Genomic DNA, 25532 nt, shown 5'->3' on the forward strand with positions numbered 1-25532 from the left:
TGGTAATGAGCAACTGAGTCACAAGGAATCTGTTGAAGTTGGCGATTTGCTTTTACACTGAAGAGCAAAATACTTTGGTCTGTTCCTAGGTATTCAAGATTCTAAAGGATTGCACATGGCTGAATCCAAGCTGTGTTCTGAAAACTGTTCTTAAAAAGCAGATGCTATTTTTGGATAAGGAACCCTGCTGCATAGACAGAAATTTCAATTCAACAATTAAAAAATCCAAAACATTGCTACACTTTAAATAAACTATTTTCATTAATAATGTGCAATGCCTTCTTAGAATTAATGGACGTTGATGGTGGTTGAAAAGCAAAACTAAAACAGTGACTGGTATCAACTGGACTTTCATCATCTGGAAAATTACAGCAGCAACATTGAACAACGTTCTGTAGATCGGTCTTAGTTCTGATGAAAGGTCATTAACCTGAAATGGTGACTCTGCCCCTCTCTTCACAGATGCTGCCTGGTCTGCTGAGTGTTTGCAGCATTTTCATTTTTTTTTCCTGATTGCTTCCAAAATAGTATTTTTCCCCGAGCAGATAATCAAGCACTCATCGGGTCCCCCGAACTTATGTCCAAAGCCAGCGGCAGCAAGTCAGAGGAAAATAATCATGGCAGAACTCATTTACTATTTGAATCCAAAAATAACATCCCATTTAATAATCTCCTAAATTCTTTCACAGACTCTCCAGGACCCAGGGCTTTGAAAATCTGTGTACCACAACACACCAAAATCCGAGTTACTGCGAACCCACCAATCTGCAAGTTCTTTCACTGAGTTCAAGCACATTTGCACACAGGATCCTGCTCAAATGGGTTGATCGTCTCTTACCAGGATGACCTGCATGACACGTCAATGCAAAACAATATTTCTCAAAAAATGTTGGATAACAAAGTTCCTTTCTTGTACCTCAGAAAGCATTCATGGTTTTACTTTTTATTCAGTCAGCCAGGATGGGCAAATGTAATAAACAAAACAGAGAAAGGAAAGTACATCAATTTCTTGGGCCAAATACACAAAGAAAATTGCTTTCTTAGCTTGCTGAATGAAACAAATTCCTTTGGATTACACTGGCAACAACATGTATTACATATATTATACCAACTCTGCTACTGCATGGAGTGGCACAGTAGCACAGCGGTTAGCAACATTGCTTCACAGCTCCAGGGTCCCAGGTTAGATTCCCGGCTTGGGTCACTGTCTGTGCGGAGTCTGCACATTCTTCCCATGACTGCGTGGGTTTCCTCTGCGTGCTCCGGTTTCCTCCCACAGTCCAAAGATGTGCAAATTAGGTGAATTGGCCATGATAAATTGCCCTAGTGTCCACAAAAAAAGGATAAGTGGGGTTACTGGGTTACAAGGATAAGAGTGGAGGTGTGGACTTAAGTAAGGTGCTCTTTCAGGGCGTGAGCACAATGGCACAGTGCATTGCTGCCTATGGCGCTGAGGACCTGGGTTCAAATCCCAGCTCTGGGTCACTGTCTGTGTGGAATTTGCACGTTCGCCCAGTGTCTTCAACCCAAAGATGTGCAGGATAGTTGGATTCGCCACGCTAAATTGCCCCTTAATTGGAAAAAATAATTGGGTACTCGAAATTTAAAAAAAGTAGGGTGCTCTTTCCAAGGGCTAGTGCAGACTCAATGGGCTGAATGTCCTCCTTCTGCACTGTAAGTTCTATGATCATGAAATGCCCAAGAAACTCCGTAACTGTAACATCAAACCATTTAACACTGCTAGCTACCGTGCTGACTTTTTGTGATAGAACTGCATAGTTCAGCGATAGCAGTGCCTCATATTTATGAGCCAGTGCTACACGGCATACAAGCAGAATTTAGAAACAATTATGTAAAAATGTTGTCCATAATTCTTTTTGTTACACCAAAAGTACACAAGATGACTAATAAATCCAGCAGCTTCAAGATAACATGAAGAAGTTGTGACAACAAATCAAGGAGCCGGATAACTGCAGCTTCCAATAACATTAGCCTTTAATTGACGTCAGAATCCACTTCTGAACACTATCCCACAGGGGGGACTGAGGCAATGGCTTTAAAATAACAAGCTAGCAGATCAACATACTCAAAATCCTAGACTACCAACGAGATACAAAGAACAAAGAACAATACAGCACAGGAACAGGCTCTTTGGCCCTCCAAGCCTGTACCGATACCTGGTCACAATACCAACCTTTGTCAAAACCCACAGCACTTCCCTGTGCCGTACCACACTATACCCATTCTATCCATGTGTTTGTCAAGATGCCTTTTGAATGCCATTAATGTATCTGCTTCCACAACCTCCCCTGGCAACACGTTCCAGGCACCCACGCACATCTCCTCTAAACTTTGCCCCACGGACCTTAAACCTATGCCCCCTGGTGACTGACCCCTCCATCGTGAGAAAGAGTGCCTGCCGATTCACTCTATCCATGCCCCTCAATCTTGTAGACCTCTATCAGGTCACCCCTCAACCTCCGTCTTTATAATGAAAACAGTCCCAAGTCTATTCAGCCTCTCCACATAGCTAACACCCTCCAGGCCAGGCAACATCCTGGTAAACCTCCTCTGCACCCTCTCCAAAGCCTCCACATCCTTCTGATAGTGTGGCAACCAGAATTGTGCGAAATATTGCAAAGTGCGGCCTTACCAAGGTTCTATACAACTGTAGCATGACTTGCCAGTTTTTATATTCAATGCCCCATCCAATGAAGGCAAGCATTCTGTATGACTATCTTGTCCACTTGTGTTGCCGCCTTCAAAGATCTGTGGACCTGCACGCCCATATCTCTCTGATTTTCTATATTCCGAAGAAATATGCTTTGCCATTTACGGTATATTTCCCCTCCATGTTAGACCTAAAAAAATACCTCACATTGGTCCGGATTAAACTCCATTTGCCATTTCTCTGCCCAAGTCCCCAACCAATCTATGTCCTGCTGTATCTTCTGACAATCCTCAACACTATCTGCCACCCCACCAACTTTGGTGCCATCCGCGAACTTACTAATCTGACCAGCTACATTTTCCTCCAAATCGTTTTTGTGCCTTTACATATTAAAAATAGTTTCATATGCAGTGCACCCACTGAATTTCAAATAAAATCAGAAGGTACATTAAAAGACCAAGTCATTTCTTGTTTGTTACTTTTTGAAAATTTGATCTCTCCAATACTTGGGAGTTTTATTTTGACAATCTGCACAACTTTTACTCAACAGCTGGTCTCTGGTTGACTTCATCATAGTTACAGAACCCCACCCCCAATGCAGAGCTTAAGCTGGATAGCCCAGGCTAGTTACGGCTCCATTTCAGCAACTAAACAGCAAAATCATTGCACCAGACCCACAGACTACCCACGCTCAATGTCACAGAGGTCAGCTAGAATTCAATTTTAAAAACGGAATGCCCTCAATTAGAGTCTTGTCCTGGAATAATTCCATCGTGTCCATTAATTCCTATTCACATTCCCACACGATAGGTTTCTTTCCTCAACATCCTCCTCATGGAAAATACAAGGCTGCCATTTAATCGGTCATCTGGCAGCATGAACTGTGGTGTACATAGGCTTGTTCAAAACCAAGCTGAAGCACAGTTTAATGGATCAACTGCAAAAAAAAAGCTACTGCAATTTTTGCTTTGTTCCCACACTGAAGATTAGCATTTCGGACTGTATTTATCTCAGAGCCTGAGAACCAAGCAAGCATGGGAGAATGCTGAAATTCTTGTCTTCTGTAAAAACAACAGCAATTTTGCTCTGGCAGCCAGCAGGAACTTTGATTTTTGCAAACATGCTACTTAATTTATTTTGGCAATTTTCCTACCAAATACCTGGACAAATTTTATTTCCAGCTATCAAAGAAAAGGGGAAAGGTTTATACAATTATGTTTGACTTAATTCCCTTCACATCCTGACTACTTGTGCCTGCTGTCAAGGCAAGACTCCTCCGCAGCCAATTTTATACCTTGTATTAGTTGCTAAACAGCCAATTTTATATCTTGTATTAGCTGCTCAACAGCAGGTACTCTTCTGGTCCATTTGTAAACATCTCTGTCTGTTGTCAGATGCAGCACTCTGCTGTGAAAAACTTCATCCAGCAACCCAGTGGGAAACTGCAATTCTTGGCTTCAAGGAGTGGGCAAATTCACACACAACCAAAATGTATACATAAACATGGGAACTATCTTTCACCATTAGATTTAAAAAGTATGTCAAACAGCATTAAACACAATACTAGTGAACAATGTTCAGATTCGCTCTATGGTTTCTTAGAATCTATTTCCTCACACACTAATAGAGGCAATTCAAACCAGGTCTCTCTGTATAATCAGTGCATACAAAAAAAGTTATAAACTCAAAATCTTTTCACTATTACTTTAACGTGCAGTTTCACGATTTAAAAAGCATGAAATTATGATTTTCATACTAAAAACACGCCAAAATAAAGGATGTCCTACAATCCTGATGATATTACATCAGAAGCTAGTCCCGGCTTACTCATTCTTCCAACTTCTCCAATCAGGCAGGAGATACAAAAGTCTGAGAACACGCCCGAACAGACTCAAAAACAGCTTCCTCCCCACTGTTACCAGACTCTTAAACGACCCTCTTACAGACTCACCTCATCAACACTACACCCCTGTATGTTTCACCCAATGCCGGTGTTATGTAGTTATATTGTGTACCTTGTGTTGCCCTATTATGTATTTTCTTTTATTTCCTTTTCTTTTCATGTACTTAATGATCTGTTGAGCTGTTCGCAGAAAAATACTTTTCACTGACCTTGGTACACCTGGCAATAAACAAATCCAAATAATACTGATCGATTTGCTATCTAGACCACATCTGCCCAACTTGTAATTATATTCCATTTTCCTTAATCAAATAAATTTTAAAATGTTGCAAGAGCAGCAGCCCAACCAGGAGTGTTTTGCTGTATAGGATTGCTCACATGGGTGTGGTTGCAATATATAGGGATCTCGCCCCAGATTAAATTAATGTTGCGTTGCTTTGCTTTGTAAAAATAAGGTAATACGCCACAGGCAACTGTACAAACATTTCGGACACTAGTGGCTCCATAGAGTATTAGCAGACATAGTATTTAGCATAAACTGCCTGCCACTTGACTCATTCTGCCAAGTGCTTAAAATGTCATGCTGATGCAGCAGCAAATGCTTTTTTTTTTTTAAAAAGAGGCTACAGTTAATAATTATTGGGACACAGCACCAAGTTTTGTTGCACATAGGCAAAAATACTTTGCCCTGAAAGTGCGAAAAGATAATGTGACGAACTGGGTGAATGACAGAGCCTAAAGTGTATCTCCTTAACTAATGAGATTTAAGGATTAAAAAATAAACAGCGGAGGAACAGAGGAGATAAGAAAATTAAAAAGGTGATTCCAATGTCAAATCACATTGAGAGAGAAATAGAGAGAAGGAAAGATTGGCTAAAAGAGAGAAAAATGATCAGATCCTTTAAAAAGAAGGTTGCCAACAACAATTCATTACTTGAAAACTGCACTCTTAATTGTTGACTTTCTGGGCCAGAGGGGTTGATCGACGGGCTGATTGATCAGCAATTATCACATCATTAAAAATGTACTTACTCTTAATTACAGACAATTTCATGTGGTGAATTTAATAAGCAAAACTCATGAAACTCAGGAGGTGGTTATGGGAGTGACACTGTCCAAAAGTAATGCTCTAGCAGTGCAACCCAAGGCATAAGCAATTAATGGATTCTCACTTTCCTCACCACAATTGCTGACAATTGGTTTATTAATAATGGGATGTGTTGTTCACATGGTGTTTTTTTTTTTCAGCAAATAATTTGGAGTACATCCAAAAATAGTTTAGTATAGTTTACAAAAAGTACACAAGTGCAGGCAATATTTTACAACCAGGATAAATGGGAGGCAAATTCAGTGTTAATATTCATCGTTGTCAAAATATAATTAGACTAAGAAATCACATGCAAATCTTCTGCATTTGATACTACCATGACTCCCATATTCTGGTGACAAAACACTGATACAATGAATCATGTGAACGGTACACATTGTTAATAGCGGTTTTGTATTTGAAAGAAAAACATTCCATGAAAAAAAAATTGGAATACAAAATGTTTTTCTTCTGTCATGTCCTTAAGATATGAAAGGGGCTGGTTTAGCACAGTGGGTTAAATAGCTGGTCTGTAAAGCAGACCAAGGCAGGCCAGCAGCTTGGGTTCAATTCCCGTAGCCGCCCCCCCCCCCGAACAGGCACTGGAATGTGGCGACGAGGGGCTTTTCACAGTAACTTCATTTGAAGCCTACTTGGGACAATAAGCGATTTTCAATTTCAACACAGATCATGAAACTGTTTAAATCAAATGCTACTTTCTACTTCTTTAAAACTGGCTTTCGGGCGGCATGGTGGCGCAGTGGTTAGCACTGCTGCCTCATGGCGCTGAGGACCCGGGCTCGATCCCGGCCATGGGTCACTGCCCGTGTGGAGTTTCCACATTCTCCCTGTGTCTGCGTGGATTTCACCCCACAACCCAAAGATGTGCAGGGTTAGGTGGAATGGCCACGCTAAATTGCCCCTTAATTGGAAAAAAATGAATTGGGTACTCTAAATTTATATATTTTTTTCATTGGCTTTCCTGGATCAAAATCATGGCTGCTACAGGTCAGGTTGGAAACTGATTGCAGGACAAAGCTCAACCCTCATCCTTGTAAAATCTCACACCCATCATTGTGTGGACCAATTACAATAATGCAACAATGGAGCAACAGATGGCCTGTCTCCACGGCCTGGACTGATAACAAAGACAGGACCATCAAAACTGATTCTACCCAAGGGTGTGTGAATAGCCACATTCTATTGAAGGTAAACTATGGATTTTGGCCAGAGACATGGAAATTGATCATTATCCTGAAACTGTCTCATCAATGGACAATATGACATGAACTAAGCTCCCTGTCCTTTGACAAGTTCCAATGCTATATTCATGGACTCCCAGCGCAGTAGGCTGTGTTAACATCCCGCCTGTCAACATCAAAGCAGGACTCTAGGTTGACAACAAAGTCTGCCTCATGTCTAAATCCTCTTGAAGCCTGAAAGATTCCTGCCATTGCCTGTAGTGTATCAAGTCTTTGTACACCAACTTTATCCTGCTATGTCATCACCACCTTGAAAGGAATTTGGCAACCCTTGCTTTCAGCTAGCTGAACCAGCCTGAACTTTAACTCCTATATGAAGGAACCCTTGGCTTTTTCTTTTGTTTCAAGTCATTCCTAGTTGTAAAACTCTTTCCCTTCCCATCTCCTTCTTGTCTGCTTGCATGTGTATGTATGTAGTTGAGACGACCATCCCCGGGGGGGGGTTATAATATATCAATAAACAATACTTCTGATTTAACCCTAAAGAGAGTTTGCTGCGAGTCATTGTAAAGTTGACCCCATAACAACAGGGGTTGGGGGAACCACACCACTGCCATGGACAGACAGCAAGAAAAATAAAGGAGTTCAGTTTGCCTCTCTCCCCTGTCTGTAACATCTTTCCTTAAATCATAACTTCAAGCAATAAAGCTAAATTAACCCACGGCCCAGAGGCAGATGCAGCCACTATTAGGTACACAAAATAACTAATTCATATTTTTTTTGCTAGCTTTGCATGGAAATGATAGCTGTAATAAATTCATTTGAAAGGTTATTTATTATTGTAATTGACAAAAACATTAAGTATCTTACCTGAACATCATAAAGTGCTACGATGTTCTCATGTTGAAGCTCCTGAAATCAAAAGCACAAAATGTGTAAATGAAATAATGCATAGAGAAAAACACGAAGTCCTGCCAAAAAAAAGCTTAGCTCTTCTGTTGTTGTAATCATTTTTCTCAAAGGGAACTAAATTCTTCATCAGTCTATCAGACACTATTGGAGATATGTATTAAAAAAAAAGGTAATACCAGCTTCTGGCAGCTACATTCCAAGCATCTGTGAATAAACCATTCACTAAAACGTTAACACCAGAGGTGTACTACACATTAATTTGACAATAATCAGAGAGGTGTGTGTTTCTGGTGCTGCATCCCACTACTTCAGAAAGAAGGCGATAAAAGAGCTCAGAATTCAGTCAACACGCTAACATAGCAAATCACTTTCATTAAGAACATCAGCAAAGTCAGGCTAAGAAATACAACTGGATTAATGGCATTTACATTCCATCGATGTTATGCTGCAAGAAGTTAAAAATAATGCATGAAAAACTATTTAAAAAAACAAGAATTCATTATTTGAAGTAGGGAGCCTGGGAAGTCGGCATATTACAACTACAGTGAAAATGGTTGAACTTTAAAAATGTTTACTCTTCAAAGCCCATTAACTTCAGCTTTGTAGGGACTTCTGGTTGCGGGGATGCGGAGCTAAGCCGCACGTTCGGTAGCTCCCGCTATTTTTGGACTTTCGGGCTCTTTTAAGGGCCCGCAGCGGCGCTGGTTCGATTTTTCCCCGGGTGGGAACGCGGCCACTGTGCTCAGCTGCCGGTGGATGGGCTGGACCAGGAGCGGAGCGGTCAGAAAATCGACTTTGAAGCAGAGAAAGGTGCGAGGCAAGGAAAACAAGATGGCGGCAGGCGGGGAACCGGCAGCGTGGCAGCAGTGGGCGCGGGAGCAGCAGGACCTGCTTCAGCGCTCCTTCAGGGAGCTGAAGGCTGAGATCCTGGAACCGTTTAAGGCCTCGCTGGATAAGATCATGGCAACTCAGACGGCTCAGGCTGCAGAGATCCGGCAGCTACAGCTAAAGACCTCGGAGGACGAGCTCCTGGGCCTAGCAGTGAAGGTGGAGTCGCACGAGGCGCTTCACAAGAAATGGCTGGCAAGGATGGAGGAGTTGGAGAACCCCTCCCGTCGGAAGAACCTGCGGATTTTGGGCCTCCCGGAGGGGCTGGAAGGTTTGGATTTCGGGGCCTACGTGGTTGTGATGTTGAACTCGTTAATGGGCGAGGGTTGTTCCAAGGACCCTTGGAGCTGGAGGGGGCCCATCGAGTGCTGTTGAGGAAGCCCAGGCCGAACGAGCCGCCTAGGACCGTGCTGGTCCGCTTCCACCGCTTCGTTGACCGTGAGTGGGCGAAGAAGGAAAGGAGCAGCAGGTGGGAGAATGCGGACATTAGGATCTATCAGGACTGGAGCGCAGAGGTGACGAAGAGAAGGGCTGGCTTCAATCGGGCGAAGGGAGCGCTTCACGGAAAGGGGGTGAAGTTTGGCCTGTTACAACCGGCTCGCCTCTGGGTCACTTACAAGGACCGCCAGCTCTACTTTGACTCTCCAGAGGAGGCCTGGACTTTTGTCCAGGCAAAGAAATTGGACTCGAACTGAAGACTGGGGGGCTGGGGAATGATGTACATTGTCCTGAGGCTTTGTCCTCCTTGGTATCCTTTCGTTTTTATTGGCTGTGTTTGATGTTGCTTTGTCGTTGCTCTGCTTCTTTGTTTTTTGGGGCTGTTATTTATTTACTGTGGTGCGTTTTAGTTTTTTCCACTGGTGGAGGGTTGGGGATCTGTTCGCGGTCCCGCTGGATCATGTGCCCGTCTTTTTCCCGCGTGTTGGGCTGGGGGGGGCGGGGCTCGGGATGGAAGCGCGGGCTTTCGGCCCGCGCTGGAGGAGTTGGGGGCGGGTCCGGCACTAGGAGGGGAGATTGGTGGTTGCGTTGCATCGGGGGGGGCGGGTTGTTGGTATGGCGGGGGTAGCCGGGGTCAGCAGGAGTCGGCTGACGTACGAAGTACAATGTTAGGGGTTACGCAGCTAGGGCAGGCCCTAGCTTTTGGGGGGGGGGGGGGGGGGGGGGGGGGGGGTACCGGGTTGCTGCTGCAGGGGCCATAGGGAAACGGCTGGTGAAGGGGGGGCTGGGAGGTTCCTTGGGCACGTGGTGAGCCGCGGGAGAGCTATGGCTGATCGGCGCAGAGGGAGGGGGAAGACCCCCCCAGTTTCGGCTGGTCACATGGAACGTGAGGGGGCTGAATGGACCGGTGAAGCGGTCCCTGGTCTTGGCACACCTGAGGGGGCTGGGAGCAGATGTAGCTATGCTCCAGGAGACGCACCTTAAGGTGGCGGATCAGGTGAGGCCGAGAAGAGGCTGGGTAGGACAGGTGTTTCACTCGGGGCTCGATGCGAAGAATCGAGGGGTGGCGATCTTAGTCGGGAAGAGCTTGTTGTTTGTTGCGTCTAATGTGGTGGCAGACAGTGCAGGTAGATATGTAATGGTGAGTGGTAGACTTCAGGGGGAGCGGGTGGTTCTGGTCAATGTGTATGCCCCCAACTGGGACGATGCAGGCTTCATGCGGCGCATGCTGAGCCAGATCCCGGACCTGGAGACGGGGGGTTTGATCCCGGGTGGGGATTTTAATACGGTGCTGGATCCGGCTCTGGATCGCTCGAAGTCTAGGACGGGTAAGAGGCCGGCAGCGGCCTCTGTGCTGAGGGGGTTCATGGATCAGATGGGAGGGGTAGACCCTTGGAGGTTCTTGAAGCCGGGGGCGTAGGGAGTTCTCCTTTTTCTCCCATGTTCACAAGGCTTATTCCCGGATTGACTTTTTTGTCCTCAGCAGGGCGCTGATCCAGAGAGTGGTGGGGGCGGAGTATTCGGCGATAGCCATATCTGGCCATGCTCCACATTTGGTGGACCTGGAGCTGGGGGAGGGGAAGGATCAGCGCCACCTATGGAGGTTAGATGAAGGGCTTCTGGCAGAGGAGGAAGTGTGGGGCCGGGTCCGTAGGGGTATAGGGGGTATTTGGAAGCCAATGATAACGGGGAGGTGCAAGTTGGGGTGGTTTGGGAAGCGCTGAAGGCAGTAGTTAGAGGGAAGCTTATATCCATTCGGGCGTACAGGGAGAGGGGGGAGAGGATCAAGAGGGAGAGGCTGGTGGAGGAAATGGTACGGGTGGATACGAGGTATGCGGATATCCCGGAAGAGGGGCTTTTGAGGAAGCGTCGCAGTCTCCAAGCGGAGTTCGATATACTGACCGCCCAGAAGGCGGAGGCGCAGTGGAGGAGGGCGTAGGGGGCGGTATACGAGTATGGGGAGAAGGCAAGTCGGATGCTGGCCCACCAGCTCCGGAAGCGGGAGGCAGCAAGAGAGATAGGGGGAGTCACAGATGCAGGAGGGAACTTGGTGCGGGGTGGCAGGGACATCAATGGGGTGTTCAGATCCTTTTATGAGGGGCTGTACCAGGCGGTGCCCCCTAGGGAGGCGGGCGGAATGGACCTCTTTCTGGATGGGCTGGAGTTCCCAAGAGTAGAGGATGAGCGGGTGGAGGGTCTGGGGGCCCCAATCGAGCTGGGGGAGCTGATGGAGGCGCTGGAGAGTATGCAGACAGGGAAAGCGCCGGGACCCGACGGGTTCCCGGTGGAATTTTACAAGATGTTTTCAGATCTGCTGGACCTGCTGCTTGTAAGGACCCTGAACGAGGCAAGGAGGGGGGGCTCTGCCCCCGACGATGTCTAGGGCAATCATCTCTTTGATCCTGAAGCGGGACAAGGATCCCCTCCAGTGTGGGTCCTATAGACCAATCTTGCTCCTTAACGTGGATGCAAAGTTGTTGGCAAAGGTACTGTCCAGAAGGGTGGAAGATGTGGTCCCGATGGTTATCCACGAGGACCAAACGGGGTTTGTGAAGGGGAGGCAGCTGAATGTCAATGTACGGCGGCTTCTTAATGTTATGATGATGGCGCCGGTGGCTGGGGAGGCGGAAATAGTAGCATCGATGGATGCGGAGAAAGCTTTTAACAGGGTGGAGTGGAGTTATCTGTGGGAAGTGCTGAGGAGGTTTGGGTTGGTGAGGGATTCATCAGCTGGGTGAGGTTGCTGTACAGCTCCCCGGTGGAATCTGGGGTGACGAACGGGAGGAGGTCGGAGGACTTCCGGCTTTCCCAGGGGATGAGGCAGGGGTGCCCCTTGTCTCCCCTGCTCTTCGCGTTGGCGATTGAGCCCTTGGCCATGGCGCTGAGGGATTCGAAGAACTGGAGGGAGATTGTGCGGGGGGGGGGGGGGGGGGGGGGGGGGGGGGGGGGGGGGGGGGCACCGGTTGTCGTTGTACGCAGACGATTTACTGTTGTACGTCGCGGATCCGGCTGGGGGGATGCCAGAGCTGTTGAAGATACTTTTGGGGAGTTTCAGGACTTTTCGGGCTACAAGCTCAATGTGGGGAAAGTGAGCTGTCTGTGTTGCACCTGGGGGACCAGGAGAAGGAGATAGGGGAGCTCCTGTTGAAGAGGGCGGAGAGGAGCTTTAGATATCTTAGGGTCCAGATAGCTAGGAACTGGGGATCCCTGCACAGGCTTAACTTTTCGAGGCTGGTGGAACAGATGGAGGAAGAGTTCAGGAGGTGGGACGCGCTGCCGCTTTCGTTGATGGGCAGGGTCCAGTCGGTTAAAATGACGGTGCTCCCGAGTTTTTTGTTTCTTTTCCAGTGCCTCCCCATATTGATTCCGAAGGCTTTTTTCAAAAGGGTGAATAAGAGTATTCTGGGGTTTGTGTGGGCGCGGAAGGCCCCGAGAGTAAGGAGGGTATTCCTGGAGCAAAGAAGGGAGGCAGGCGGTTTGGCGTTGCCCAACCTGTGTGGGTATTACTGGGCTGCGAATGTGGTAATGATTCGCAGGTGGGTGATGGAGGGGGAGGGTGCCGCATGGAAGAGGCTGGAGGTGGCGTCCTGTGTGGGTACGAGTTTGGGGGCATTGGTGACGGCCCCGCTTCCGCTCCCCCCGGCAAGATATTCCACGAATCCGGTGGTGGTGGCGTCCCTCAAAATTTGGGGGCAGTGGAGGCAGCACAGGGGGGAAGTGAAGGCCTCAGTGTAGGCCCCGATACGGGGCAATCACCGGTTTGCACCAGGGAGAATGGATGGTGGGTTTTTGAATTGGCATAGGGCAGGCATCAGGCGGATGGGGGACCTTTTCCTCGATGGGAAGTTTGCAACTTTAGAGGAGTTGGAGGGGAAGTGGGGCCTCCCCCCGGGAATGCTTTCAGGTATATGCAGATTAGGGCGTTTGTTAAGTGGCAGGTGACGGAGTTCCCGCTGCTGCCGCCTAGAGGGGTGCAGGATAGGGTGCTCTCGGGGACGTGGGTCGGTGAGGGGAGGATCTCGGCGATTTATCAGATGATGCAGGAAGAGGAGGAGGCCTCGGCTGGGGGGCGGGGGGGGGGGGGGGGGGGGGAGAGAAAGAGGAGGACAGATGCGGGAGGTGTTCGGGAGGCCTGGCGAACCAAACCCACATGTTTTGGGCATGTCCGGCGTTGGAGGGGTTTTGGAAGGGGGTGGCGGGGACTTTGTCCAAGGTGGTCAGTTCCAGGGTGGAACCAGGCTGGGGGCTCGCGATCTTTGGGGTAGCATCGGAGCCGGGAATGAAGGAGGCGAGAGAGGCCGGTACACTGGCCTTTGCGTCTCTAGTAGCCCGGCGTGGGATTCTCTTACAGTGGAGGGACGCGAAGCCCCCGAGCCCGGAGGCCTGGATCAATGACATGGCCGGGTTCATCAGGCTGGAAAAGATTAAGTTTGCCCTGAGGGGGTCGGTACAAGGGTTCTTCCTGCGGTGGCAGCCTTTTCTCGATTTCCTGGCGGAGAGGTAGAGGGTGGTCAGTCTCAGCAGCAACCGGGGGGGGATTTGTTATGGGGGTTTGTTTTTGCAACGGTGTCTGCAAGATTTTGCAGACAGCCTCATAACCGTGCCGGCTGGTTGCAATATTTGGAGTTTTAGACTCCCAGTCTTTCTACTCGCCCTAGTCTCCTTAATAGCCAGGAGGCATATATGGCTCAACAGGAGATCCCCCCCTCTCCACCCAAGACATCGGCTTGGATGGAAGACTTGATATCGGTCTTGCATCTGGAGTAAGTCAAGTATACCATCGTAGGCTTGGTGGGGAAAGGTCTACCAGAGATGATGCCCGTTCATTTATTGCTTTAAGGACTTGGACACATTAGAGGGCGGGGGAGGTTAGTATTTGGCTGTTTATGGAAGTTGTATTGTGTGTTAAATTTTGGCTATATGTATATTACTGTTTGTTTGATAATTCAATAAAATGTTTATTAAAAAAACAATGCAAGAAGGGAACTGAAAAAGAAAAACAAAACCTGGCCTGTGCAGGTGTAAAGATCAGCTTTAAATTGAATCCAATTTCAGTGTGCCGGTAATGCCCAAATGAGGAAACTGACCAACCCGAAATTTGAATAAAATAGATCACTAAATATCACTGGCATATTTAGAAAGTACATCATACAATCTGGTTCATCATTACTCAACCAATTTGAATCCAGTGTCAGAACCTGATGAAGACTTTTAGAGTCAGTAACCGAATTGCAACAGTTCAGCTTTGGTCCAATGAGATGGCCAAACAAGAGCCATTTTCAGTGGCTAAAACCAAAACAGACAATTTCTCACTTTTTATTTCACCTGGTGCTAATTCAAAAGAAACACTGTACCTTTAATATTTTGATTTCTTTCCCAAGCAGGATTTGTGATTTTGACAGATTTTTCTTGTTTATGCATTTCACGGCTACTTCCCAATCTGGTTTCTAAGGAAAGATAAACAAGGCAATTTACAAGTGCAGTGGGAGATTAAATGTAAAGTTGCAGATCAACATCGAGAAAGGTAGCAACGGTAGTGTTCCAAGATGCAGATGTATATGCAACGTTGATCTATTTCTTGTTTTCTTCACTGAGATGCAGACAGCTTAGCTCCAACCAGAAAGCATTAACTAATGGTTTGTAACAGGATCTCACTTAACGTATGCAAAAACATGCCAGCAATCTCACTCCTGAACTATTGGCAGTATTTAAACATGGAACTAATTGACGGAAGGACATGATCTTTGAGCGCAGCAATACCATAACGTCAAAACAAAAAATCCAGATTCTTAGTCCAGAAATTCACAGAACCAACATCGACAGGTTGCACAATTTAATATGGATGTTTGACGCAATGTAGCACTTGTACAGAAAAGTTATTTTCAAGGTTGAAAAACCTGCTCATGCTCCCTTCTCTCCTCCACCCGCGTTCACATTATTTATATTCAGACTTATTCTTCAGTTTTCTGTACACTTCATCAGCCACAAGAAGGTGGCGATTAACTGCAAGTCTCAGAATGTTGCTATGCAAGAGGGGTGTGGGACACTTTTTTCTTCCTTCTGCAGCTATGTGCCTAATCTCTGCTCAACGCCTTCCAATTTTAGTTGTGCAAAGAAATTAACAAAAAGTTATTTGTTACTCACGTGTATATAACTACCAGCTTAAAAGATAACCAGAATCAATATCAGTTTCAGTTCATGGTTAATGCACAGATTGTTACCTGGTCAAACTAACGCACTTTTACATAAAGTAGGTAAATCTCTCCTCCCTGGCATAAAAGCCAATTAACCTTTAATAAAATTTGGTAAGGAACAGAGTCTAGTACAGTATAATTAAGACTGCAAAACCTGAGGCACCTATTTCACGAGATATGTGTTAGGCCAGCAATTACTGCCCATCAGTAACTGCCCTTGAGAAGAAAGGTGGTGGTGAGCTGCCTTCTTCAAATAAATGTGGTGTAGGTACACCCACTATGCTGTTAGGGATGGAGTTCCAGGTTTTGAACCACCGACAGTGAAGGAACAGTGACATATTTCCAAGTCAGAATACTGGTAGGGCAACTTCCAGGTGGTGTTCCCATGGGCCCTTTCCCTTCCAGATGGTAGAGATTGGGGGGTTTAGAAGGTGCTGCCCACGGGGCCTTGGTGAGTTCCTGCATGGCATCTTGTAGATCAGGGTTTTTCAAACTCAGGGTCGTGACCCTGCGGATGGGTGTCGGCAGGGTCGCAGAGCAATTGCTCAGGGCAGCCCCGATCGCGGAAAAAGCACCAAAAGGCCTCGACTGACTTTTCAGGATGATGGCCGTGACCGCTTTTAACTAACTGCAAACGCTGCCGTTTTCCCACCTGAAGCAGCGGCGGAGAGCAGGTCACGCGCCCAGCGCGTATACTGACGTCATGCGCCCATACATCTGAGCTTTGGGCGCGAAATCACAGAGGCGAGATCCTCCATTTTGTAGCTGCCAACTATCAAGTAATAGGACTGGGTGAAGATGGATTATTTTGTAATAAGGAAGAGAGGGCCAGAGGTGCATGCAGAGTGGCACAGTGGTTAGCACTGCTGCCTCAGGGCAGCATGTGGCGCAGTGGTTAGCACTGGCACTGCGGCAGTGAAGACCCGGGTTCGAATCCCGGCCCTGGGCTTTGCACATTCTCCCGTGTCTGCGTGTGTTTTACCCCCACAACCCAAAAGATGTGCAGCTTAGGTGGATTGGTGACTGTGTGGAGCTTGCACATTCTCCGTGTCTGCATGGGTGTCCTCCAGGTGCTCCCGTTTCCTACCTCAGTGCAAGTTAAGTGGATTAGCCATGCTAAAAATTGCCTCTTGGTGTCCAAAAGGTTGGTGGGGTTATAAGGATAGGGCAGGTTCTGCTCTTTCGGAGGGTCAGTGCAGGCTTGATGGGCCAAATGGCCTCCTCTGTACTGTCAGGATTTTATATACTGTGACACAAACAGACCAGGTTCTCACAATGGAACCTGCTGGAGAGCGCTTCTCGGAAGAGTCCACGGCCGGACAAAACAATGCTGGTATGAGCTACATCCAGATCTCCAAAGTCTCTGGTGTGCAACCCATTAAGAAAAAACTGAAATCGAGAACAAGGCAGTATGAAGATGATTTCCTGAGGTATGGCATTGTTAATTTTGCAAATGCAAATCAGGATGCAAAGCCCATGTGTGTTGTATGCAGGGAATTACTGGCAAATGATAGTTTAAAACCCTCATAACCTCACAGGCATTTGAAGACTCGGCATGACGGGTTTGAGAACAAACCTCTTGATTTTTTTCAAAGGATGCAGCAAGAACTTAAATAGTCAGCTGAAATGTAACATTGAATGACAAAACAAGAGAGTTTGTGAGGACCAAGCAGGCTCATCTGTCAGATTAAAGGTAAGCGTAAATGGTGGGCTGCGGTCGTCCGCCAATCTGGGCCGTTGCGGTCGGCTGGTGTGGGTTCCAGAAGACGGTCAATAGGTAAAAGTGGGTACCGGGAAAATAGTTTGAAAAACACTGCTGTGAATGGTACACACTGATGGTACTGTGCATCAGTGGTGAAGGCAGTGAATGTTTGTGGATGGGCTGCCAATCAAGCGGGCTGCTTTTTCCTGAAGAGTGTTGGAGCTGTACTCATCCAGGCAAGTGGAGAGTATTCCATCACACTCCTGACTGGCGCCTTGTAGATGGTGAACAGGCTTTGGGGAGTCAGAAAGAGAGTCACTCGCCGCATTTTTCCTAGCCTCTGACCTATTCTTGTAGCCACGGTATTTATATGGCTAGTCCAGTCTAGTTCCTGGTTAATGATCACAGCAAGGATGTTGACGCAAATGAAAATATCAGATTCAATTATTTGCGTTAGAGAAACTATGCATGAACCTACAGGGTGTACACTATGGCTGCAGGCTATCACTCAAATTAATTCACTGATCTAATAATCTCATTGGACATCACTATGTTTTTACTTAACCAACTGTTTTAAATTGACAAGTGTTGATTATGAACTCAGTTTTTTTCTTCTCTTGCTGTTAATACACTATTGAACACGAGGAGAATTAGTACTGTATTTTCCAGATTTGAACAACATGAATTTGCATTCAAATAGCTCTTTAACGCAGTCAAACATTTCTAAACACTTCACAGGAGTTTATCAAACAAAATTTAACACCAACATTCGATGGTCCAGCTCCAGCATCTGCCTCAAGCACCCCCATGGTTTGGTATAACACAGATTCAATAGAGTTGTGCCCTTGCTGTACTGCAATTATCACATGGATTATCATTCATGTTGTTCGAGTTTGGAACAGGAACCCTTCTACATGGCTGCGAATTGATCGGACTTTTTTCAGCAATGCAATCTGAAGTAAATTGTGTGAAGCCAGAAAGCTATGCAGCTCAATTAAAGAAATAAACCTGGCAGAATGCCTCAAAAACAATGGGCACAATCCAGCAACCACGCAGCGCCCGAAAAGGAGCTTACAGCAGCGCAGGATGGCCACTGAAAGCTGGAAGTCCTGCTCCCAGGATCTACCCGGCTCGCAACGCCTCGCGAGACTCACCGCAATCTCGCAAGACATTGCGATGTGATTCACTTAACAAACCTGCATATTACAGTGAGGCAATAGGCCTCAATCTAATGTGCAGATTCCAGAGGTACCCGAGGCTTTGGGATTCAACCCATCACCTCACCGAGAACTCAGGCGAGCGTGTCCAGCACTGGTCCCCACAAATAGGGACCAGACAGAACGGCATTCATGGGAGTCTCCAAAGAGATCGGAAGCCCTCAGTTGCAAACCCTTTGGGCAGGGTGGTGCCCAGGCACTGCGTGCCACCTGGGCACCCTGGCAGTTCCAGGCTGGCACCGCCAACGTGTCATTGCTGGGGTAGCACTGCAACGGTGCCAAGTTGGCATTTTTTGCACGCACGTGATCGAGCCAGGGTTGCCCGCAAAGGTGTTGGGAGGGCGAGGGATCCTCCTAGATTGCGCTCGGGCAGGGGAGATGTCGGGGATCGTTTTCGGGGTCTTGGAGATCGGGATGCCACCTCGCTACACCGGGGAGTTCCGCGGCGAGCGGAGCTCACCACTGTACCAAATGGGGTTATGTGTAACCTTGGCCTCAGGTTCCCTGTTCACGCCCATTATTCCACGTGCGTTGAATAGCCATGGATTTCTTGGCACTGCGAGCGCCGGGAAACATGCGGCTAAACACACCCGCGAGGGAGCTTTGTTCCCATTGGGAGAATTGTGCCCCATGTCACAATTTGCACTCAAAATCAGACCACCTAGGTAAAAACCCTTACCTAGCCATTCGCATTAAGTTAGTTGATTCATGATAATAAGTGTCCATTGGGACATAATTTCCCCCCCCCCATAAAAACAAAAACCCTCAATTTATCAATGATCACAAATCAAGGCTGACATTCCAGTGCAGCACTGAGCACTCACTACCTGTCTTTTGGGTCAGTTGTTTAAAACCGAGGCTCCAGTGGGTGCTTGGGTGGGTGTTTAAAAAAAGTCCCAACACAGTACTTCGAAGAGTACGGAAATTATTCTCAAGTGTACTGGCCAATATATATCCCCTAACCAGCGTCACAAAAATAGATGATCTGATTATCACATTGCTGTTAGTGGGAGTTTAAATTAGTTGCCTGGTTTCCCACATTCCAATAGTGATTACATTTCAAAAAGTGCTTTATGGGTTGTAAAGTGCTTTGAGATGTCTGATGGTCATTGAATGCATGTAAATAGAAGTCTTTCTGTTTTTGCCTTTTTTTTTTTAAACGATACATCTTTGCAGCGGTTTTCCACGTTTCGGAGGAAAGCAGAGCACAACAAACCACAACCAGTTTAAAATCAGGTAACAAGAACAAAGCTGCCTATCATGCAAGGCTGTGTCTAACAAAGGCACAACCTTTTTCACTCTGTGCCCAAAATATTTCAAATGCAAAATTGCTTATTTAATAGAATAGAATAGAACGATACAGCGCAGTACAGGCCCTTTGGCCCTCGATGTTGCACCGACATGGAAAAAAAACTAAAGGCCATCTAACCTACACTATGCCCTTATCATCCATATGCTTATCCAATAAACTTTTAAATGCCCTCAATGTTGGCGAGTTCACTACTGTTGCAGGTAGGGCATTCCACGGCCTCACCACTCTTTGCGTAAAAAACCCACCTCTGACCTCTGTCCTATATCTATTACCCCTCAATTTAAGGCTATGTCCCCTCGTGCTAGCCACCTCCATCCGCGGGAGAAGGCTCTCGCTGTCCACCCTATCTAACCCTCTGACCATTTTGTATGCCTCTATTAGGTCACCTCTTAACCTTCTTCTCTCTAACGAAAACAACCTCAAGTCCATCAGCCTTTCCTCAAGATTTTCCCTCCATACCAGGCAACATCCTGGTAAATCTCCTCTGCACCCGTTCCAAAGCTTCCACGTCCTTCCTATAATGAGGCGACCAGAACTGTACACAATACTCCAAATGCGGCCAAACTAGAGTTTTGTACAACTGCAACATGACCTCATGGCTCCGGAACTCAATCCCTCTACCAATAAAGGCCATCACACCATAGGCCTTCTTCACAACCCTATCAACCTGGGTGGCAACTTTCAGGGATCTATGTACATGGACACCGAGATCCCTCTGCTCATCCACACTACCAAGAATTTTACCATTAGCCAAATATTCCTCATTCCTGTTATTCTTTCAATGCAACATTTCCATTTTCACACCATAATCTTCTGAAGTTTCCCATCAGTGTAATTTAGTCAGAGATGTTTAGTCGCTCTCTCAAATAACCGATTGAGCCTGCCAAAGTGCTCAGGGGCAGCAGGGTAGCATGGTGGTTAGCATAAATGCTTCACAGCTCCAGGGTCCCAGGTTCGATTCCCGGCTGGGTCACTGTCTGTGTGGAGTCTGCACGTCCTCCCCCTGTGTGCGTGGGTTTCCTCCGGGTGCTCCGGTTTCCTCCCACAGTCCAAAGATGTGCGGGTTAGGTGGATTGGCCATGCTAAATTGCCCGTAGTGTCCTAATAAAAGTAAGGTTAAGGGGGGGGGGGTTGTTGGGTTACGGGTATAGGGTGGATACGTGGGTTGAGTAGGGTGATCATGGCTCGGCACAACATCGAGGGCCGAAGGGCCTGTTCTGTGCTGTACTGTTCTATGTTCTAAAGTACAAATCGTGCAACCAATTGAGCCATTTTCATCGCTGTACGTGCCTGGGGGTTACGATATTGCACAACTCCAAATCCTGTGAATGGGTTCAATTCAATTCAATAGAAATTGGCAAGCATTGTTCTTTCTTTCCTGAAAGCCATGTCTGAAAACAAGATAAGATACTTCTGCTGTGACAGTTTGCATGGATTAACATGAAAACTGCTATACACGACATTAGTCATTCAACCATGCTGCTGGCGATGAGAAATGAAGATAGGAGAATGTAATTCTGATGTGCCAGGAAATGTTTTGAAGACCATGACCTTTAGGCAATTATATTGCACTCAATCTGGGAAAAAGTAAAACTATATTGAGAGTTTTAGAAACTCACATCTCCATTATCCTGAAACAGAGATAAAAATTCTACTTTCTGCACTAGCCGGCTTTCAAATTTATACACAACAGAAATGTGACCTAACCAATTAGGTTATAGCATAACTCAAACGGTGTCACAGTGGTTAGCACATTAGCGACCCAGGTTCAATTCCAGTCTTGGGTAACTGTGTGGCGTTTGCACTTTCTCCCCGTCTGCGTGGGTTTCCTCCGGGTGCCCCGGTTTCCTCGCGCAGTCGAAAGACGTGCAGGTTAGGTGGATTGGCCATGCTAAACTGCCCCTTAGTGTACAGATTAGGTGGGGTTACGGAGATAGGACAGGGTCTAGATAGGGTGGTCTTCCAGAAGGTCGATGCAGGCTCAATGGGCCGAATGGCCTCCATCTGCACTAGAGAGATTCTCTGATTTGGTTCATGAGGCTGGTTTCTGGGGATGACAAAAGGTTGAGCCTATACTCATTGGAGTGACCTACTGAAATATATCCGGTTCTATGGGGACTGGAGAGGGTGGGCACTGGGGGTCGTTTTCACCCTCGTGGGAGAATTGAGATCTAAGGGGCTCAGTTTCAAATAAGGGGCCTCCTATTTAAGATGGAGAGGGAATTTATTTTCAGAGGGTCATTAATATTTGGAATTCCCATCCCCTGCCAGCAGTGGCGACTGGGTATTTTAACATAGTAAAGTAAAGGGTGGCACCGTGGTTAGCACTGCTGCCTCACAGTGCTGAGGACCTGGGTTCAATCCCAGCCCTGAATCACTGTCCTTGTGGAGTTTGCACATTCTCCCCGTGTCTGCGTGAGTCTCACCTCCACAACCCAAAGATGTGCAGGATAGGTGGATTGGCCATGCTAAATTGCCCCTTAATTGGGAAAAAAGGAATTGGGTACTTTAAATTTAAAAAAATATATATTTATAGCAAAATGAGAGTCAACAGGTTTTCGATTAACAAGGGAGCCTAGGGTTATGGTGGGCAAACAGAAAAGTGAGCTGAGCATGATCTACTGAACAGCAGAGCAGGCTTGAGGGGCCGAATGGACTCCTCCTGTTCCTATTTCTTACATTCTTAAAATATTGAAAACACATGGGAAGCCAGACAGAATCTGCGGCGAGAACCGTTGTGAGTTCTTCTGGTGTGGACCCTTCCTTAAAATATTTCTGACAAGGGCCTACACCCAAAATGTTTAAATTCATCCATTTGGTCCAAAGATTCTGCCAGATTTGCTATGTATTTCCTACTTTACAATGGTGGCTGCTCTTCAAAAGTACCTTAGGATATCCTGAGGTTTTGAAAGATGCAATATAAATACGTATATTTTCTACCACCTGCTGTTTTTTTTATTTTTAATCTGCATTTCAGAGCTGCAAGTCACTTTCACAAATCCAGCAGCATCAACAGAAAAATATGAACCTGCATTTGCAGAACACAACCTTTTTCACATGCTTGTTAATCCTGAAAGCTCCTCACAACCAATTGATTGCTTCTGAAGTGGCGTGACTGTGTATGGGTAAAAAGTGGTGCAGGTTTGCATACCAACTCCCAAAGACTACAATAGAAGTGAAAAATCAGTTAATCTTCCTTTGGTGTCATTAGTCAAGTTGACTGTTGGCCAGGACACTTGGGAGAAGAACTTGCACATCTTCAAAAAGTACTCTAGGATCTTTTACATCTATCCGAGAAACCTAATAGACAAGTCTTAAATGAGAAGACAGTAATCCACTTCCTCAATTCTGCAACATGTTCATCTGGATGTATTCAAGACCGGTGGAAACCCTCAAACCTTCTCACAAGAACATAACTAAATGGGTCAAACTGATAAAAGCCCTCCTTTGATGGAGTTTAGACATACCTTTGTACGGAGTAATTTTGACAAAGGGTGAATGCACACAATTCAAGACACCAATGTTCAAAAGAAGACAAGATATTTTGATTGTAAATGTAAGTCAGCTCCACTGATAATTCTTTCCTTACTCAGTAATTGAAACTATTCAGACTCAATAGGTTACAGGTCCAATAGACTAGCTGCATAGAGTCAGTTGATCACAGTCACTATGATAGCACTGTTGTCACAACTTGCCTCAGTGCCCAGATTTCATGCTCCTTATCCATCAAACTTTGCAAGTGCAGATGAGCAGTTTGGTAACCTCCACAATCAACAACCTTCGTGACACACTGTCACAGTTCACACATGAATAATGGCCACACAGAACAAATGTCAAACTAGCAAATATAGAAACAAACTTCAGCAAATACCTGGAGGAAAAAAGTCGAGAAAAAGAGAAAGAAATGTAAAATTGTACAATAGCAGATAATATGTTGTTAGAATTAGAGAGTTAATATTGTATTAAACGGTCTGCGTGTTTGGATTGGAGGGAAGAAAATGTAAATATATCAACTACAAAATTTAAACAGGTCATAAAGTGGAAAGTTGCCAAAAATTTTCAAAAGTATTTAAAGATTGAACATTTGAGAATAGCCAGGGACCCGGGTTCAATTTGGTTAACTGTGTGGACTTTCTCCCCAAGGTCTGCGTGGTTTCCTCCGGGTGCCCCGGTTTCCTCCCACAAGTCCAAAGGTGTGCAGGTTAGGTGGATTGGACATGATCAATTGCCCCTTAGGGTGAGGTTACAGGGCGGGAGGTAGGGTGATCTTTCAAGGGGTTGGTGCAGACTCGATGGGCCCCAATGGCCTCTTTTTGTACTGCAGAGATTCTACGACTCTATGAATGAGTGTAATCGATTCAACAAGAGACAATTTACCTGTAACAGGTCACACACACAAACTTACACATGCAAACACTCAGCCAGCCTGCTTCCTGAAATGTTTCAACCAATAGCAACAGTTGTTAAGAGGATATTCCAGGCCTGCTTCTTTCCTTCTCGGAGAATCTGTCTTATAATTTCTCAACTGTCTCCTTTTTTCCTGATGGAATCAGGCATTTGCTATGTGTCAGTGGTGCACACATTGACTCACCAATAAGGTTTAGAATGAGGCTTCATATTAGAGCCCTGCCTATATTTAAATTCCAGGTTAAAGTCCAACAGGTTTGTTTGGAATCATTAGCTTTCGGAGGGCAGCTCGCCTGGTGTTGTAAGACTTCTCACTGTGCCCACCCCAGTCCAGCATCTCCACATTATATTTAAATTGTCTTGTTTCCTCCAGCTTTTAACATGGATGTTGGATAAACAGTGTGCCCAAAAGACAGGGCCAGTTTTACCTCACAGGAGCACAGCTCAGTAACGAGGGATCGCCAACGTTGGTAGTTTCGAAAGGGATGACAAGAAATATCAAAACATGGGCGGTCAACACCAAAACAGCTCAGGGCAGAAGAAAAGTTTAGAAATGAAATCATGCAGGTATGAGTGGAGGAGGAGCTTGGGGGTGAGTTGGAGGATGGCTTATGGGCGGACACATTGAGCAGAGTCAACGCGACCGCAACATGCGCAAGGCTCAGCTTGATCCACATGACAGTGGCCCGGATGGACAGATTCTTTGGGGTGGAGGAAAGGTGTGTAAAATGTGCGGGAGGACCAGCGAACCATGTCCACATGTTCTGGGTGTCTTCAAAACTTAGGGGATATTGACAGGGGTTTGCGGACGTCATGTCCAGAGTTTTGAAAACTAGGGAGGCAATGATACCAGAGGTGGCGATTTTCGGGGTCCCAGGAATCCAGGAGGAGAAAGAGGCAGATGTTCTGGCCTTTGCTTCCCTGGTAGCCCAGAGACGGATACTGCTAGCTTGGAGGGACTCGAAGCCCCCAAAGTCAGAGATCTGGTTATCTGACATGGCGAGTTTTCTCGGCCTAGAGAAGATTAAGTTTGCCTTGAGAGGGTCGCTGTTAGGGTTCGCCCGGAGGTGGCAACCATTCATCAACTTCTTCACGGAGAACTAATCGTCAGTGGGGGGGGGGGGGGGGGGGGGGGTTTAGGGTAGCGTAAGTATGGGGCCAAATAGGCAGGTCTTGGAGGGATGGAGTCGGTGATTGCACTATGTTTGTTGCTCTTTGTTATACTTTTTTTATACTGTTGCTGTTTGTAATGCCAAAAATACCTCACTAAATTGTTTATTTAAAAAAAAAATGAAATCATATAGTCAGAAGTGGAAGGGTGCACCCTACCCATGCACACAGCCTGTGTTCAATCAACATGAACAATGTGGAAAAAGTGAGAGCTTTTAAAATTAAAGCAACAGAACATGTGGATTTTCCAGCCCTAAGGATCACAGCAATTTGAGAAAGAACTAGAACATAGGATTTACAGTGCAGAAGGAGGCCATTCGACCCATCGGGTCTGCACCGGCCCTTGGAAAGAGCACCCCACTTAAGTCCCTCACTTCCACCCTATCCCCGTAACCCAATAATCCCACCTAACCTTTTTGGACGCTAAGG

At 46.3% G+C, this 25532-nt stretch overlaps 1 protein-coding gene across 3 annotated transcripts in view; it reads right to left on the bottom strand.

Moving 5' to 3' along the window:
• ulk2 (unc-51 like autophagy activating kinase 2) overlaps positions 1-25532 on the bottom strand; it is a 127709-nt gene that overhangs the window by 95632 nt on the left and 6545 nt on the right. For all 3 annotated transcript variants that reach the window (XM_038814595.1, XM_038814596.1, XM_038814594.1), the window contains exons 2-3: positions 14456-14548; positions 7734-7775 (exon numbers count right to left, since the gene is read on the bottom strand). In XM_038814595.1, coding sequence (XP_038670523.1) covers positions 7734-7775; positions 14456-14548 — 135 coding nt within the window. The remainder of the gene's footprint in view (positions 1-7733; positions 7776-14455; positions 14549-25532) is intronic.

This window comes from Scyliorhinus canicula, chromosome 12, assembly GCF_902713615.1.
Source record: "Scyliorhinus canicula chromosome 12, sScyCan1.1, whole genome shotgun sequence".
NCBI classification, from domain to species: Eukaryota; Metazoa; Chordata; class Chondrichthyes; order Carcharhiniformes; family Scyliorhinidae; genus Scyliorhinus; species Scyliorhinus canicula.